The 17,246-nt window shown below is 39.1% G+C and overlaps 1 protein-coding gene across 1 annotated transcript; it reads right to left on the reverse strand.

Moving 5' to 3' along the window:
* Positions 1-11,749: 11,749 nt before the first annotated feature.
* Positions 11,750-13,755, reverse strand: hes5.2 (hairy and enhancer of split 5, gene 2). Its single transcript, NM_001044509.1, has 3 exons — positions 13,670-13,755; positions 13,300-13,477; positions 11,750-12,765 (listed from the first exon to the last, which is right to left on the reverse strand). Exons 1-3 carry the CDS (start codon positions 13,727-13,729, stop codon positions 12,527-12,529), a joined length of 477 nt encoding a protein of 158 aa, NP_001037974.1. The 5' UTR covers positions 13,730-13,755; the 3' UTR covers positions 11,750-12,526.
* Positions 13,756-17,246: the final 3,491 nt, after the last annotated feature.

Genomic DNA, 17,246 nt, shown 5'->3' on the forward strand with positions numbered 1-17,246 from the left:
CCCTAGTACATTGGTAGCCAGCACAGCACAACCCTCCTTGGGCTCCTCCGGCGACGGCTCCTCCGGCGAGGTCCTTCGTTCCCAACAGCACTGCACTTCTGAGTGCCGAAAGACGCCAGGCCCTTTTATAAGGTTGTGCCCCGTGCGTACTGACGTGCATGTACGCACGGGGCGCGACCAATAGGATTACCGCTGACCACCAATGACAGGGGCCCGGAATAGATTAAAGGGGGCCCGAGCTAAGAGAACTGTAGCAGCGCCAGGCCCCCTTTTAAAGTTAAAATCGTCCGGGCCCGGGACGGCTGTACCCCCTGTACCCCCCTGATGGCGGCCCTGACCATAGGGCACTAGGTGCAGGAAGGCAGGTAGCAGATGCTGAATTTGATTACATGGTACAAGAGAGCATGCTTTTTAAAAGTCGGCTGTAATGGGCCTTTGGGCTATTCATGTCCTAGAAGTCTCTTCCCTGCTCTGCACTGAGCTATTCATGTCCTAGGAGACAAAAAATGGACAGGCCGGATTTGTGGAGAGGCCACAAAGGCCCTGGCCTAGGGCGGCAGAAACCTGGGGGCGGCATGCCACCCCGCCACACCAAAATCATAAAATTTGTGTTCCCATACGGAGCAATGGGGACTCCTCCCCACTGCTCCGTATGCAAGTTTGGCCTACGGATGCCCGCTTGAATCCCCAACCCCTACCCCCCGCTCCGGCTGTTTGCCATGTGCGCGCACCCCCTAAACACCCCGTACGACTGGGGGTGGCCTCGGGGCGGCCGGTTTTGAAATCCAGCCCTGAAAATGGATCAGCCTGGAAATGGATCTCCAAATTGTGACCTTTTACCAAATGAGTGGCAACCTATAAGACTGATTGCCAAACCTTTGATATATACCCAGTTATAAGCCCTTATAGCCTTTTATATGTTTTTTAAAGCGATAACTTGGCAAGTGATAAGGTCATCTGTAAATGTCCAGTTACTTTTATATTAATAGCTTTCTTTTCATTGCATCATTGTACATGTACATTCTGTACATTTATCAGCAGGGTCAGAAGGGTGATGCAGGGCCCACGAGGGCTGCTACTGCAGGGGCCCCACACCCCCCCAAGGGACCCCCGCCTTGGTTCACTCCCAGGCCCCCGTCGCCCACCCAACCCCCTCCCCCAAGCGTGCATACTTAGGCATGTCGGGAGAAAGGGACCTGCGGGCCCCGGAGTGCCCAGCAGGGATCAGTTCTGGGCCCTGTTCAACCCTGTTTACCAGTGTCCATGCTGAGTTATATTGTTTGCAACTTGCTATTGGCTGATACCAGATCCTTTAGGGCTGTGTGATCCTCTGAGTTCCCGAACTCTAGATATATTTCTATTTATTTGATACTCCACCAATGACAACCCCTCTCTCTTCCTCTGCAACTAACTGTAGATATTAGTATCACAATAGCCTTGGATACTATGATTGTTCAAGAACTCATCCAAGCCCCTCTAAAGACATTAACAGAATCTGCTGTCACAACATCACTAGGAAGGGCATTCCCCAACCTCCTTGCCCTCACCATGAAAAACCACCTATGCTGCTTCTCATTCATATGTTTGGGGCCAGATTAATAAAAAACTGTCATACAAAGAGGTCTAATGAAATCTTGGCGATGCTAAGTAACATAAAAAATCTTTTTTATTTTGCTAAGGGCCATGGCCCATGGGTAGATTAGTTGCTCGCAGTTAAATCTAGGATACTACGGGTGACCAATCTCCCCGATTGGGGTGCTTATTTTTCAAAAGTTGTGCAGTGCTTTTTTTTCCAAAGTCAAGCGAAGTTTCTTGCAGGAGAAAACTTTGTCCAACTTCAGAAAATGAAGCTCTATGTATGCCTTCATACCGGTGATTCACTTTTTTGCTGGTGGGAAGGCATTTTCAGTTTGGCCCACAGTAGCGGAGATTTAACCACGGGGGACTAATTTCCTGTGTGGACCATGGCCCTTAAGGAAAATTCAGTTCAAATTGATTTTCACTTTAAACTTTACTCAAGTGAAACCCTGTGCAGCAGACCTGATTAATAATCAGCCCAGATATAGCAACAGTTCTTTGTATTTTTCTAAAAGATCTACATTAATTAACGTGACACAAATGATAGCTCCATTCAAAATCAATGGCAAAAAGGCTCAGCTTAATTCTAGGGATGGATGGGTGTTGTGCTTGCTTATGTGGGTCCTGGGTTTGAGTTCAAAGAAAAGGGATGTCTGATGTATCTTGTGCTTTTCTGAGAAGCAGCCAGAAACTTTTGTATAAGCTGTTTGGGCATAGGGTTCCTAACATAGTAATGTTGTACAAATACTTCTTCTGTTCACTTTCAGATTGAGAGGCTTTTTTTTACCACATTCTGCAATTTCAGTTCTGTTCCACACTTGATTTACTGTAAAAGGGAAGGAAATGTGATCTATTTCATAATCTTACAACTTCACATATATATCATGGGCATGTATATTGATGCAACATACGCATTTTATTGTAGTATTTTGTAGGGCAGTTATTAAAAAATTATTGTTTTCTGGTGCAGTGGAAGCTACAAAGTAAATTTATTGTGTGGTTTCAGACCAGCTGGCTGTTATGCTTTGTTATTCATATAAAATCGTCTGTATTGTTCCATACCTCCCAAGATATGCAATTTCAAAAATATAGGCTAAGCCAGGTATAGACATGCCAATTACACCTTGTTCCACCCCCCTCCATCTGCCAGAAACCACTTCACTTCTTGAAAAGTTCTACTCCCGTGGAATAAAAAACTAAAGGGAGGTAAACATTAAGCAGGAGATATATGCAATACAGTAAAATGTTAACTATTAATGGGGTAAAGCAAATATCATTCCAGCTGCTCAGCCTTGTAATTCATCCTGCTTCTTGCATTAATTGAGTCTCTGATCTTTATATATGTACAACCCAGTTTCCAAAAAAGTTGGGAAAATGAGGCCCAGAGTAGGCAGTGGTGTTTCTAGATCATGTTTATGTATGGTTTCTTCATTGAATAGTAGAGTTTTAACTTGCATTTGTGGGTGCAACAACAAATTTTGTTAACAATGGTTTCCAGAAGTATCCCTGAGCCCCTGCAGTGACTTCATCTACAGAGACTCGTCTGTTGTGAAGGCAGTACAATCTGAGGAAGATCAAGGCCATCCAACATTTGCTTTTAACTTTGTTCCTTATGTACAGAGATTGCTTCACATTCTCTGCATCCATTTTATGTAAATGTTTCAACATTTGATATGTTTTCTTTGTACTATTTGCAGTTAAATAAAGGGTTGCCATGATTTGCAAATCATTGCATTATATTTTTATCTATATTTTACAGAGCATTCCAAATTGAATGCTTGATGCTAAGAAGTTAGTTCTAGTTGAGTTTTTATTCCTCTTAGCAGTAAGGCTGACACCTCACACACAGGGCTGATGATTCTGCAACATATGAGAGCTTATTTCCTGTCTGCAGAGCAGGGTGCAAAAAGCAAAATGGTCTCAGTCCACCATTTTGCACTTTGCTCCCTGCCCTGCAAATAGAAACATTACTGTGTGTCTCTGTACTATGTTTCAGACTATAGAGACCAGCGTACACCCCTTAAATATAGATGTGTTTAAGAGTGCTGTATTTATGATGGATGGAAGGGGGGCACACATACAGTAGGCTGCCCCTTGTCTCATCTGTACCTGTTCCATAACACATGATTTAAATGCACAACTTCGGGAATGGCAGTGGATGCAGGCAACAATGAGGCCTTGTAGGCGGTAAGGGAAGGGTTAGCTTGTGTCCACCAACTCTGTGGCTCTGTACCTCATGGATGATTTTTTTATTTTGAGCAAGTTGCAGAGTACAGCCAGACCCTGGATAGAAGTGCTTTTATTACACATATTAAATTACCCCTATGATAGTGTAGCTGTGAGAAGACTTTACAGTTACAGTTTATGTTCTTACTTTCATCAAAAGCTTAAAGTCTCATGTTTCACCAAGAGATTTGTGAGCGTGGACAATATGGTGACATAATGCTAGGGAATACTGCTCGTTGGCTATAATTATGGATAACTGAAATCTCCTCAACTATGGCACAACTGTTACATAAAAATTTGTAAGTACTCTTTAATCTTTTCAATGGACAGGCCATCTTACTAACATAAGGACCATACACAGAACTGCAGCTGTGGGGATTCCTTACAAGTAATCCAGAACTAGAGATGGTAGAATTCTGAGAAGATTTTATTGTCTGAGTGCAATTTTATTAAAATTATTTTACAGAATTACACTATGGGTTTGTGCCCCTCTATACTTTTTATGTTTTTGATCTCTGAGGATTTATCCCTTACCCTAGCATAACTAAGGCAGCAGCCAATACTGTTTTTCCTAGGATAGTACTGGACCGTTCCTGCGACCCTCTGTGACATAATTGCGCAACATTTTGCATGTGACGTCACTTCAGCGTGCGTGATGTCACATCAGCCTGCAGCACAGGCCAGGTACCCCCCCACCTCTGCCACTGGATTTCATAGAAAAGGATCCGGTGGCAGTGGAAACTGTTTTTTTTCACAAAAGAAAAAAAAAATATTTACCATATAGGCATCCAAAGGCTGCCCCCCCTAAAACTGTGGCCCTAGACACAGGCCTTCAAGTGCGTATATGGCAGGGCCACCATTAGAAATCATGGGGCCCCTCACAACAATATTTTCTGGGTTAAGGTGGGCTAGGCCTGTATTTGATTATCTAGCTAATCAGAAAAATCTAGTACAGCCGGGCCACCATAAAAATGGAAATCCTCCGGGCCCGAGATGACTGTCCCCCCATGTGCCCTGGCGGCAGTACCCAAAGAACTGACTTCTGCTTATTTTGAATTTACATGTTTCAGTGATCTGTGGATCCTTAACTCCTTCCCTTGGAACAACGTAACTAACTCTTATCTATAAATAACTGTTTTTGGCTGTTTTGGTGGGGGTAGGACCGGTGCCTAGGGCGGAAGCCTTAGTGAGACGGCCTTCGGTGCATGTGTTTTATTATTTTTTTTAATAAAAAAAAAAAATGCCCCCAGCCTCTGCCACGGATTTCCATAGGAAATACAGTGATGGAATTGGGGGGTAAGGGTGTTGGGATGCTCTTTGGGAGGGATGTCACATGCACAATGTGCATGACGTTACTTCTGATATGTTGGTGCATGTAATGTGCGTGTGGTGTGCGTGACATCATATACGTGATGTTGAGGCGTTTTTAGGTCCAGTGCCTAGGGCAGCACTGGACCTAAATACACCCCTGAATAATTTATTATTTTTTAATTAGCCCCTATCCAATTTTTAACCCTAAATTAAATATCTGCCTGGTCTCTACAGGCACCATAATGTATTTATATAACAAATGCATGTTATGCAGTGCTTTAAATTAGTTTACTTATAAGGAAAATAAAGCAATGTGATTTAGGTTCTTTTATTTAGGAATTTGTAATGCAATAACTACTTTATCTTCGTCCATCATCACAGCTAAATTATGGACTTCAGTGCAGAAATTTATCATAGGTTTATTTTGTTATTGAGTTCACACACATATATATATATATATATATATATATATATATATATATATATATATAAAATGATGGGATTGTCTGAAGCATCTGTTCTGGCTCCCAAGTACCGACCCTGCAGTATAAAGAAAATTGAGCAATATCCCAGAATTTATTAAACTAAATGTAGCCTGCCATATTTTGCAATTCTAATTAACAGTAACATACAGTATGCCATCCAACATAGTGTAATTTACTGTGTCGTCTCCTGGTGCTTCTCTGTGCAGATATATATCACTCAGTGTAACAGGAGCACAGAGAAGCATCAGAAGATGATTTCTGTCAATTTAAATGAATTTCTGTCACCCATGCCCAGAATATTAGCAGTTTTTGACTCATTTTAGATGCATCATCATTAATTAAGAACATTTTTACACACAAACATTTGCATACTTGCTAGCACTCAAGAGCACACTATTTGTACAAGTTCTGCTGAAATAGTTCCTAAATTGTGCTATTGTGAAATACACATTGGACAACTTTTGATCCTCACTAAGCTGCATGTTCTTAAATGCAGTCTTTTCAGTCTATTACTTTTTGTTTGTGATAATGTGCAAGCTTTTGGCCTTGTTTACCTAATGGGGGTTTACGATGCTGTATTTACACTGTGTGTCACTTGCATCAATAAAAATGATAATTTCCGTGATCTATATTTGTGTTATTTTTTCTGTTGAATGTTAATTTTTTGCACAATTAATTTTTGTCTTAACTCTATGCCATAGCTAAGAACCCAGGTATATAACCCCAGTTTTTTAGGTTCGGCCGAACCCCCGAATCCATCCTAAGGGATTTGGCCAAATACTGAACCAAATCTGAATCCCAAGTAGCATATGTTAATTAGGATCCGGAAAGGGGTAAACTTCGCCGCGGACATTTAACCTTTCCAAATTCGCTTCAGCCAGGACCATGGATTCGGCCGAACCTGAACCTTGCCGAAAAAGGCTGAATGCTGGTGTTTTGTCCTGTGCTCCCCTGCCATAGAACGCAGGAGGACCCCACCTCAGGAGTACAAACGGCAAAACACCCAAAAGAGTCTTTTTAGTGGAAGGGGAATGCCAGTGTGGGGAGGAATACATACATACCAGGGGTTAGAGAGAGTTTTGAAGATCAGCTCTGCACAGTGAAATTCAGAAATGTGTAATTACAAATGTTAGTGATCTAGTGTGCTAGTGTGCAATGGAAAATAATGCAGGTGACATTTAGCTCTATATACTAGCTGCAAGAAACCAAAGTAGCTCAAAATAGCTTGTTTTTAAACTGCAGAAAGCTTTGAAGTATAGAAAACCACTTCAAGGCAATATAGTACTCAGGAAGAGCAACTGTTATACATTACACTAATAACATATGTAGAATACATAAAACAGAAGTGATAAGCAACTCACACTCATACTCAATTCATACTCACCTGTGTTTGTTCCTGCACTACCGGTGGTGTTTTCCTGTGTTCCACCGCAGTAGAGTGAAGGAAGAAACTCACACCATTCTTCCATGTTGGACTGTACAAACACAGGCACATGTAAGTGCCGAATGGAGATGGAACACAGCATGTTGCATTCCACCAGCAATTGGTGCTTACATGTGCCTGCGTTAGTACAGCCCCATAAGGAAGCTAAGGATACGTTTCTTCCTGTGGGGGAATGCAGGGGAGTGCAGGAACAAATGCAGGTGAGTTTGAGCCTGAGTTTGAGCCCACAAGACTAATCAAAGCAAAATTTGAAAATTGTTTAGTCTGGCTTAATGTTTCAGAGTAACATTTGCTTCACTTTTGCGAATGTATTCCAAAGGGCCCTGTCTCTTCAACATCCTTAGATGTTGCTGGACATCAACTCCTGCTATTCTTTATAATCAAGTGTTTAAGCATGGTGGGCGTTGTAGTCCAACAGCCTCCGTGTTCTTAATTTACCCAAGGTATTTGCTCTTGCTCTCTGAAATGCAGACTTTTCAGCCTATTACTTCTTGGTTGTGATAATGTGGGAACTTTTGGTCCTGTTTACCTGATGGGGGTTTACAATTCTGTGTTTACATTCACTTGCAAAAATGAGCATTTCTGTGATGTATATTTTGATCTGTATTTGTGGCATATGATTCTGGGTTATTTTCTCAGTTTTTTTGCATAATTAATTTTTGGTCTTACCTTTATGGACTCCCATAGTTAAGAACATCTAGCGTGCTTTTGCTATTATTTTGATATTAGCTGATTAAGATAGTGGATAGTGTTCTTTGTATTTTTTTAAAGGGAAGTAAAAAAAATGTGGATAAATTGCTGGAACATTTGCATTTTTATGTTGGTTTAAAAAACCCAATATACTGTTCTTCAGCTTATTCTTCTGCTTCTTAATCTTCTTTTTCTTCTTCTTCTTAGCGCCCCCCATTTTCTAAATGCTACTCCTCCTACAGTTTTAGGGGTACAACACCCAGACTCTCCACACTTCTTCGCCCCAGTCTTTTTGTGACAGGGAAGATTTTCAAACTGCTGCCAATCTTACAGGTTTGAAGCTACACTCCCCAAACTTGAATAATATAATCATGGGGTCACCCCGAATAAAACAGCAACATTTGTTGGATGACCCAAAGTGGGAGGAGCCAACAACAGCCAATCAAATTTCACCGATTGACTTAACACCAGGGTCCCCAAACTTTGTAGAGGACCAGGTAACTGCAGTTCAAGTTTAGTAAAACTGGGCAGAGCCACCAACAGCCAATCAGATTTTACCTATTGACTTTTAATGGGTAAATTCAACCTGCTGCCATTCTCACAGTATTAACCCCAGGGTCCCCAAACTTTTCTCAGTTGGTCACTAGGGGACTGCAGTTTTATGTTTGAAAAAGCGGGCAGAGGTTTGAGCTATTGAATTTTACTGGTTTAATGCCAGGGTTCCCAAACTTTGCACAGTTCGTCACTGGGTGACTATGTCCCAAATTTAGAAAAGTGGGCAGAGCCAACAACAGCCAATCAGATTTCACTAATAGACTTTCATTGGTTTAAATTTAAACTGCTGTCATTCTTTAAATATTAATACTAAGGTAGTCATTAGGTAACTGTGGTTCAAGGTTAGAAAAAGTGGGTGGTGCCACCAACAACAGATTAATTTAATTGATTTTAATGGAGAGATTTTAACTGCTGCTATTCTTACACATTTAATGCCAGGGTCCCCAAACTTTTCATAGTTTGTCACTGGGAGACTAAGGTTAAAGGTTAGGAAAAGTGGGAGGAGCCACCAACAGCCAAACCGTTTCCACCGATTAAATTTCATTGGTTTATATTTAAACTGATGCCATTATTTAAGTATTAATTCCAGTATTGTTAAACTTTGCAAAGTTAGTCACTGGGTATTTGCAGGTCAAAGTTATAATAAGTGGGCAGAGCCACCAACAGCCAATCACATTTCACCTAATTACAGGTCAATTATTATGCTTGAGCACCCAAACTTTGCAGAGTTGGTCACTGGGGGACTCCAGTTCAGTGAGTTGGGCCACTAACAGCCAGATTTCATCCATAGAATTTCATTGGTTTACATTTAAAATGCTGTCATTCTCACACTATTTATGCCAGGGTGCCCACTGTCACTGGGTGACTTTGACTCAAGGTTAGAAAAAGTGGGCACACCCACCAATCACAATTCACGTATTGACTTTTATTGGTTTAAGTTTAAACTGCTGCTGTTCTTTAACTATTAATCCTAGGGTCCCTAAACTTTGCAGAGTTAAGGTGGCCATTCACAGGCTGATTCTAGCTGCCGATATCGGTCTCAGGGCCAAACTACTGAATTACCGAATTCGCCGGAACTCACCCAATATTGCCCACCTGTAGGTGGGGATATCGGGAGAAGATCCGCTCGCTTGGCAACCTCACCAAGTGAGCAGATCTTAGCGTGTATTACCATCTAGATTGTAAGCTCTACGGGGCAGGGACCTCCATCCTCTTGTGTCTTTGATTCTTAACTTATTGCAACTCTATCTTGTATTTATTTGTGCTTATTGTAATACTTTGTATTTATCTATTTTAATACCCCTGTTTATATTAATGTATTCTACTGTACAGCGCTGCCTACATAAGTAGCGCTTTATAAATAAAGTTATACATACATTCATCTTTAGCCACTGGGTAACTGCAGTTCTAGATTAGAAAAAGTGGGCAGAGCAACCAACCGCCAATCAGATGTCACTCATTGACTTTCAGTGGGGAAATTTAAATTGCTGCCATTCAGACACTAATAAAACCAGGGTCCCCAAACATTGCACAGTGGTTTTTACTATATAACTGTGGTCCAAGGTTAGAAAAAGTGGCTGAAGCCAACAAAAGATCAGATTTCATTCAATGACTTCACGTTATTGTTCCTTTTTATTATTTGTTTTTGTATTCAGATCCTCTGCAATACATATACCAATATCCAAATATCCAAACTGGAGAGTTTGGATATTTGTACAATACATTATCCAAACTGGAGAGCTGTTGAACAAAAAGTGAAATAACTAAAAAACCACATAGAATAAAAAATGAAGAAAATTGCCTCAGAATGTTGCCCATCATACATCAGTTTTAATGCTAAGTCTGTCTATGTATAGAAAATATTGTGCATCTAATGTATTTTTGTGTGCCAAAGTTCTCCACATGCTCAGGAATATACCTTTTAGTTAATTTCTTAGATTTTGGTGCATCTGCTCATATTTTGACCACATTTTAGAAAAGTTATGTGAGTTGAGAATAAGACTCCAATTGTAAGTGACAATTTAAAATGTTTTCTATAGAGCTGTGCAGATTTACTAAAACTCTATTATTGCTAAAAAAAAAATATGTTAATTTTAAAATTCAGGTAAACTGTTTTCTGAATTTACTAAAAAAATCCGACTGCAACTTTTTCAAATTGTCGCAGTGAAAACTCAAAATTTTTGAATTGTTGCACCAAAATCTCTACTTTATCAAATTGTTGCACAAAAGAACATCAAAAATTTGAAACCTCCAACCTTCAGCCTTTGCCATTGACTTTTACATGATGTTGGCAAGTTTTAGGATTTTTAGTCGTTTTGACGCATAGTAAATCTTGAAAAAAACTGCACCTTTTTTTGTGACCTTTAGTGCTAAAAATCCGAATCGAGAAAAAAAAATCAGATGGTTAGTAAATGGAAATATATCACTAAAAATTCCTTTTTGAAAAGGTTACATTAAGTCTTAGAGAAGGTAATATAAACTACAAGCAACCTTGTGGCATAAGATATGGATTCAATGTATCCTGCTGTTATTAAGGTATCAATTGTTAGGGACTTTAAGTAACAATTACTTACAAAAGCAGCCCTATCAGTGAACAACTATAGGTAAATTTTAATGTACATTCACACTTTGCAGAGTCGTTTTTAAGTGTCAGTATTAAGGGTTACTGCCTCCTTTATTTTGATTTCCCTACAGATATAAGGGTTGGTTGCACTAGATAGGTGCTTAATATATAGCGACAGATTAAAGGCAAGTGTTACTGTCAGCTCTGCTTTTATTTTCACTTTAGAAAAATGAAGTGTTTACACTAGATAGGTGCTAGATAGGAGGGCTATATAGCCAGTTCAGGGAGCATAGAAGCTGATAGACTTAGTGCACCTTATCTTTACCAGATCCAGTAACATACATGTGTGGTAACCTGATTATTCACTAGCAACTCTCCCACCCCCCAATGTTGCACAGTCTATCAGTCTCCCTCGTGGCACCCAGCAACCTGATAACTTGATAATGCAGTTGGGCTTGTTTGCATGAGAGACTGGCAGTTTAATTTTACTTTGGGCTTTCAGGGGCCCTTTTTATGTTCTGTGACCTGGATTTCATTGCACACAACATTGTGTATAGTGCATCAGCTAGGTATTAGAAGAAGTTTACTTGTAGAGATGTGTATTTTTTAAATTCATGTATAGTGCAAAGTTGCTTAGAATTTTTTTCTTTTATTATGCAAACCAGTTTTTGGGTGGGGATACCTTTTCAGTAACTAATAATGCAAATTATATCATTATAAATCATGTGGAACCCCAGTGTCAGTTAAATAAAACCGTTGTGTTCAAGTTTTATACATAGATAACTGGGCTTCCTGGAACCACCATCACGATTTCTAGTGTTTTACTGCTATTTAATATTATCTCTGCATTGTGTGCAGCAATAGTCTGTATGTACATGCTGAAGACATTTAAAAAGATTGAATATACAGCATAATTTTTATTATAACAAAAATACATTTATTTTTCAGTTAAATAAAGATACAAGTTGTGCATATACAATATGCATTAACATATTTTTCATTAAGAAATACATTTTGCCATAAAATTCTGGAATTGATTCCAAAATGAAATACATTGAATCTCATACATATATTCTTTAATATAAAGCATAAATGCTGATACTATTTTTATGAAAAACAAACATATATGTAGAAATATTCCACATTTAGCCATTAGTGTGTCATATATAGGTTATATATACAAGCCTATAATGGTGTAAATATCCATTATTACAATCACTTCTACACAGTGATTCTCTGCATGGCAGAATCAAACTGGCCTGAGCCATAAGTGCTTATTGGCATGTAGAATGGTTTATAAACCTACAAATACTGTAACATGTACAACCTATACATCTTAATAGAAACTCTTCATATTGAAGGCAAATGCAAGTACGCATATACTTTCATTTCCTCACATGCAATGCACTACCCCTTTTGCAAAGTACAATACTTTTAACAGAGTGCTGGGCTAATGCCCATATTGCTCAGAGCCAGTTTAACCTCTTGGGTGCCATTGTGCACCTGCAGGGTTAAATTGACTGTAGGGCCGCACTCCATTTTTTTTTCAAACAAATATAAACCCCTTGCATAAGAGGTACAGGAAAATATTTCCTACAGTCTAAGAGGACCGTAACTGAACAAGTCACATAATCCTCTGGGTTGTTGTGTTTTGAATGACAATTTTCTTCACATCTACCATGGCCTCCAAAGGCTGCTGCTGCTGCCAGTGCCATTTGCTGTCTTGGATTGACTGCATCTGATAGGAAAAGATGAAATACTGCTGGCTGTTGCTTTTGAGTGGAAATGGCTGATTAGCTTTGCTGTTTCTGGCTGCTTTTGGTGAAGCGATAAAAAGTCAATAACTTCCTCGAAACATCTGGAGTAACCATCTTTGTAATCCATCTGAATGTCATTGTTATGAGGTATTTCACCTAAAAGAAAAAGGAAAATAAAGTTAGAGTCACTGATTTTTATAATAAGTCAATAGAGAGGTACTTCTGACCTTGTCAGTGTACTACTGTGAAATTAGTCACTTGAGGAGAGAAATTTTAAACTGGTCTGTGGCACCCAGCAGTCTAGGTTTAGCAAACTGACCTGAACCTATTACTCAGTTTGTGTCCATACATTGCTATCCTTGAAGCTCTAAAAACATTTATAATATCCATAAAGATAAAACAGTACCAGCTTAATAACCACTGGCAATGTTAAAAGACCTGGCTATAATCACCACCCCCTAAATATGAATACATATATAATATATATGTAATTCTTGTAAAGCTGGCTTAATTGCCAACAACTAGGACACTTTGAATAAATATCTAAGCATCTAACCCTATGCAGGTATGGGGAACCATAAACCAATAAACATGTATTTATTAGTCATAAACAAACTTTTGCTCTTTGCTTCATATTAGCTCCAAGCACTTACAACTCCAAAATATAAAAAAATATTAATCAGTTCTTACTTTTTATCTGAAGAGTTTGCTGTCTCAGGTAAGTAACTGTCATCTCCAAAATATCCGCCTTCTCCAACTTCACGTTGGGCTGCTGCTTGTGAAAGACAGTTTCCAGGAGACCTTTCAGCTGCTCAATGCTGCTGTTAATCCTGTCCCTACGCATCTTCTCCACAACTGGCTTTCGTAGCTAAAGAAGAGAAAAGAACCGGTGTTAGTACCTGGGAAATTCTTTCACTTATCATTGTATCTGTTACAGTGGCTGCTGCAAAACTACAATTTCCACCATTCCTCAACTACTAATCTGGAATGGGGATTCTGAGACTTGTAATTTATCACTAATTTATACTAATTTTCAAAAAATAGCAAACAGTTTGCTTACCTTATTTTTTTCCTTGGGTGTCATCTTTTGCTGATCTAGAAAATCAGTGCTGGGTGCCATCTCTTAGGTGCAGGAGTAGCAATCCACTTGTGTCCGTCTTATATGAGTGTCCTGTGTACAAATGCACGTGTCCTGTATTTATACTCCTCAGGCTGACTTAAGATATGTGGGTCTCTGGCTTGCTGCAGTTTCCCACACTCTGCAGCCAATCGGCACAGGCGAGCAGACAATAGAAGAAGCATCCATTATGTCATGCTGCATTGACAGTGAATGGCTTGGATATAATGACCTCCTCTCAGAGGAGCAGGTGGGGAGTGTGTGAGAGGGGATATAGTATTCTGAGAACGTTCTGACCTGTGCTGGGAAAGTACTGCCTTTACTAGGGGTGGGCTTCTGACTGATGCCACCGATCAATAGCATTCTGGCAGCACACACTTAATGATCCCAGTAATTCATGTATTTTGCTGCACCTTGCATTTGGCGGGAAATAGCCAATTATCAGTGTGGTAATCTCCACAGATTCACACAAGCTCATGTGACAGGCACAGAAAGATAGATATATAGATAGATAGATAGATAGATAGATCTAAATTAAATAGATATAGTCATACAGACACAGAGAGAGAGAGATAGAGATTGATAGAATTAGAGATAGATAGAGAGATAGATAGATAGATAGATAGATGATAGATAGATAGATAGATAGATAGATAGATAGATAGAACATAGCATCTTGGCATATTAGCATTTATTCATATGAGTGAGTGTTGCCATAAAACTTGCCTAGTCAGGCTCCATTAATACCTACAGAACACCAACAAAAATGCTTCTAATGGTTTGTTACTGTTATCAACATATAACACCTCAATAATGTTTATCAATATGTCAATTCCTTTCATATGTATAAATATGTAGAGAGGAAATTATCTCTCACACAATAAACAACATAGTATTCACAAAAGCTTCTGCTTAGGACAACATAATTATGAATATATTTCCTTTCAACAATTGCCCTTTATGTTCTGGGGTACCATATGTATATGAACTGTATATATGAACACTGTATGCCCCAGTGGTTATGCTGTCCCAGGCAGTGGTCACTGTATTTATCCAAGTTGAGAGCAGACCACATTTAAAAAAAGAGTTTTTAAAATAGGGTCAGATTAACAACATGCCCCATGCATATACACTGTAATTATATACATTTGCTTGGGTGGGCCATGCTACATTACCTCTATTGATTGGACTTGTCGTCCAGTCAGTGCACATAAGTTAATGTGGGAGAGAAGGGGTTAAGATCAGTTTACTTTATTACATATGTCAGCAATGCATAATGGTATTCCATATCCATTTGTTTTAGTTAAAATGACATAAGCTGAAAGAGAAGTTGCTGCTCAGATGTCTGTGGGGCACTAAATGATATATGAAAGCAAGGACCATCTTTCCCAGGCAATATACTAAGCATAAGTTTACAGTTACTGGCCTTTATGTAACCAAACCCAGGTAAGACTTAAGCACACAATCCCATTCTTTCCTTTTCATTGGTTTTTAAATGAATAAGGTCAGACCTTTTGTATAGGGAAGCAGCTGTGGGGCCTTTGCTTCTTTTCGTGAACTTGTGGGAAAGTGTCTGTCACTCCTTCTCAGCCGGCCTGTAAGAAACCAAAGATTAGCTCATTCTGTTCCTAAGGGCAATCTGCTCTACATACAGGGCAGACCTTTTATTCTCAGGGCAACATCTTTTTGCCTCATATGGCGTTTAGTCAAAGAGTGATATCCAGGGGCTGCAGCACATGCTCATGTAAAATCTTTATCACAAATCCTAGTTCACTGATTTTTTTTTTTCTTGTAAGATGAATATTTACTAAAACAAAAAAAAGAAGGACCTTTGATTACACTTCTTTGTATAACAGAAGATATATTTCTGAAAAATAACAACAATATAAAATAAACTGAAAATCAGGGTTAGTATTTTATCTTCATATAAGCATTATTTGGTAATTCTATAGCAGTGCTGAAATAGTTTTAGACATTGGGATGAACACTTCAAAACTAATGGCATGTATCCCTGACAAAATTAAAATACCCCTTGGTTATTCAGGTTCTGTATTTTGGCAAACAGAAGTATGCACCTGAGGTGAGCACAGCCTAGACAACAGAGGAATACCCACCCCTTTAACACAGCACAGCCTAGACAACAGAGGAATACCCCTTTGATGCACTATGGGGCAGAGAGCACAACCATATTATGACATATTATTGGCTATTTATGTTCATGGCTGCTCCTGAAGCAAGGTCAGCAAAAATCAACCATCAACCAGGCATACATACACAGATGGTAGGGCAGTATTTTTAAAATTGTGATCTAGGGATGCAATACTGCACCCCGTAGCATGCCAGCCCATGCCATTTTAGATAATGGTAAATGAGCCCTAAATCCCCTATTGATTGAAAGAGTCAGGCTGAGTAAGATTTCAAGAAGAGTGATATCCAGCCCTAAAAGGTAGCAGGTAATGGTATTTAGTGGATAATCAGTATTCTATACATAACCTAAGTATATTTTGTAAGTTTATTTATAAATCTCCATATACAGCACATGGCGAGTGCACAGAAGCTCATCATGGAACCTTGGAACATTATAGCTTGGTAGCTTTCTTTTACTTTACTGAGTTTGTAGCATTCATACCCTTGCCAGGCCCAATGCATTAGGAAACAATATCACCATTACAATGCACTAGTCCATACCCCTCAAGATATTTAATAAATGGTTATTAAAGCAAATTATTCTCAAGTATTATATTGCAGCATAAATGCAGGGCCTATAATGGATGCAGGCATCCAACAATCCATCTATGTGCATCTGCAGTTATGCGTGACATTTCAGAAAACTTTTATTGTGTAGTGCCATTGAAAATTCACTGCTGAACATTATACAGTTAACAATGGAATCTCTGGTAAATGGCTAAATAAGTACATTTTTTTATTTATGAAAAAAGGTGGTAGAGGTGCTTAGCATCTGTCAGCTCCTTATAGATGATTCAAGTATATAGAAATACCACCTGCAATCATCCTACATTTCAATAAATTCAACTTCTGCAGATTAGAGGAAGCTTATTATACTTAAAATAAAGGATTATTTCCTAACGCATCCTCAAGTGTGGTCATGCTTAAATGGTTGCAAAAGTTGCACTTACAGACTTATTAATTAAAAGTAATTGCATCCAAACATGCTCCTTGCACTTTTGTTTAGTTGCTATTGCGCTGTTGCATCTGTTCTCTCTCTTCTCTTGAACCATGCATTAGTATTGATTCCTTAGTGTATTAGCCAAATGCTAATGTTAAGGTAAATTTGCAGCAACATTTTTAGGCTAGTATATAGTGGTCAGTAAAAGTAGTCATTCGCTCTCATTGCTGTTTCACATATGGCTTTCTTATGAGCAGCTTTCCCACCAAATACAAAGGCAAAGTCAAGCAGCATTGCTAATGAGTTTTGTTGTATGGCACACTTCTTTTATTAAGAGATGAATATGGCTCTATGGGGGTGAGTGTGGGAAAGTGAGGAACAGGGGTAGTTTAT

Source organism: Xenopus tropicalis, chromosome 7, assembly GCF_000004195.4.
Source record: "Xenopus tropicalis strain Nigerian chromosome 7, UCB_Xtro_10.0, whole genome shotgun sequence".
NCBI lineage: Eukaryota > Metazoa > Chordata > Amphibia > Anura > Pipidae > Xenopus > Xenopus tropicalis.

What these genes read in the sequence shown, in the direction of transcription:
- hes5.2 (NM_001044509.1), bottom strand. Translation starts at nt 13,729, where the DNA reads ATGGCACCCAGCACTGATTTTCTAGATCAGCAAAAGATGACACCCAAG. An exon ending in CACCCAAGGAAAAAAATAAG is followed by an intron (nt 13,478 to 13,669) that starts GTAAGCAAACTG and finishes TCTCTTCTTTAG; the next exon opens with CTACGAAAGCCAGTTGTGGA. An exon ending in GCAAACTCTTCAGATAAAAA is followed by an intron (nt 12,766 to 13,299) that starts GTAAGAACTGAT and finishes TTTTTCTTTTAG; the next exon opens with GTGAAATACCTCATAACAAT.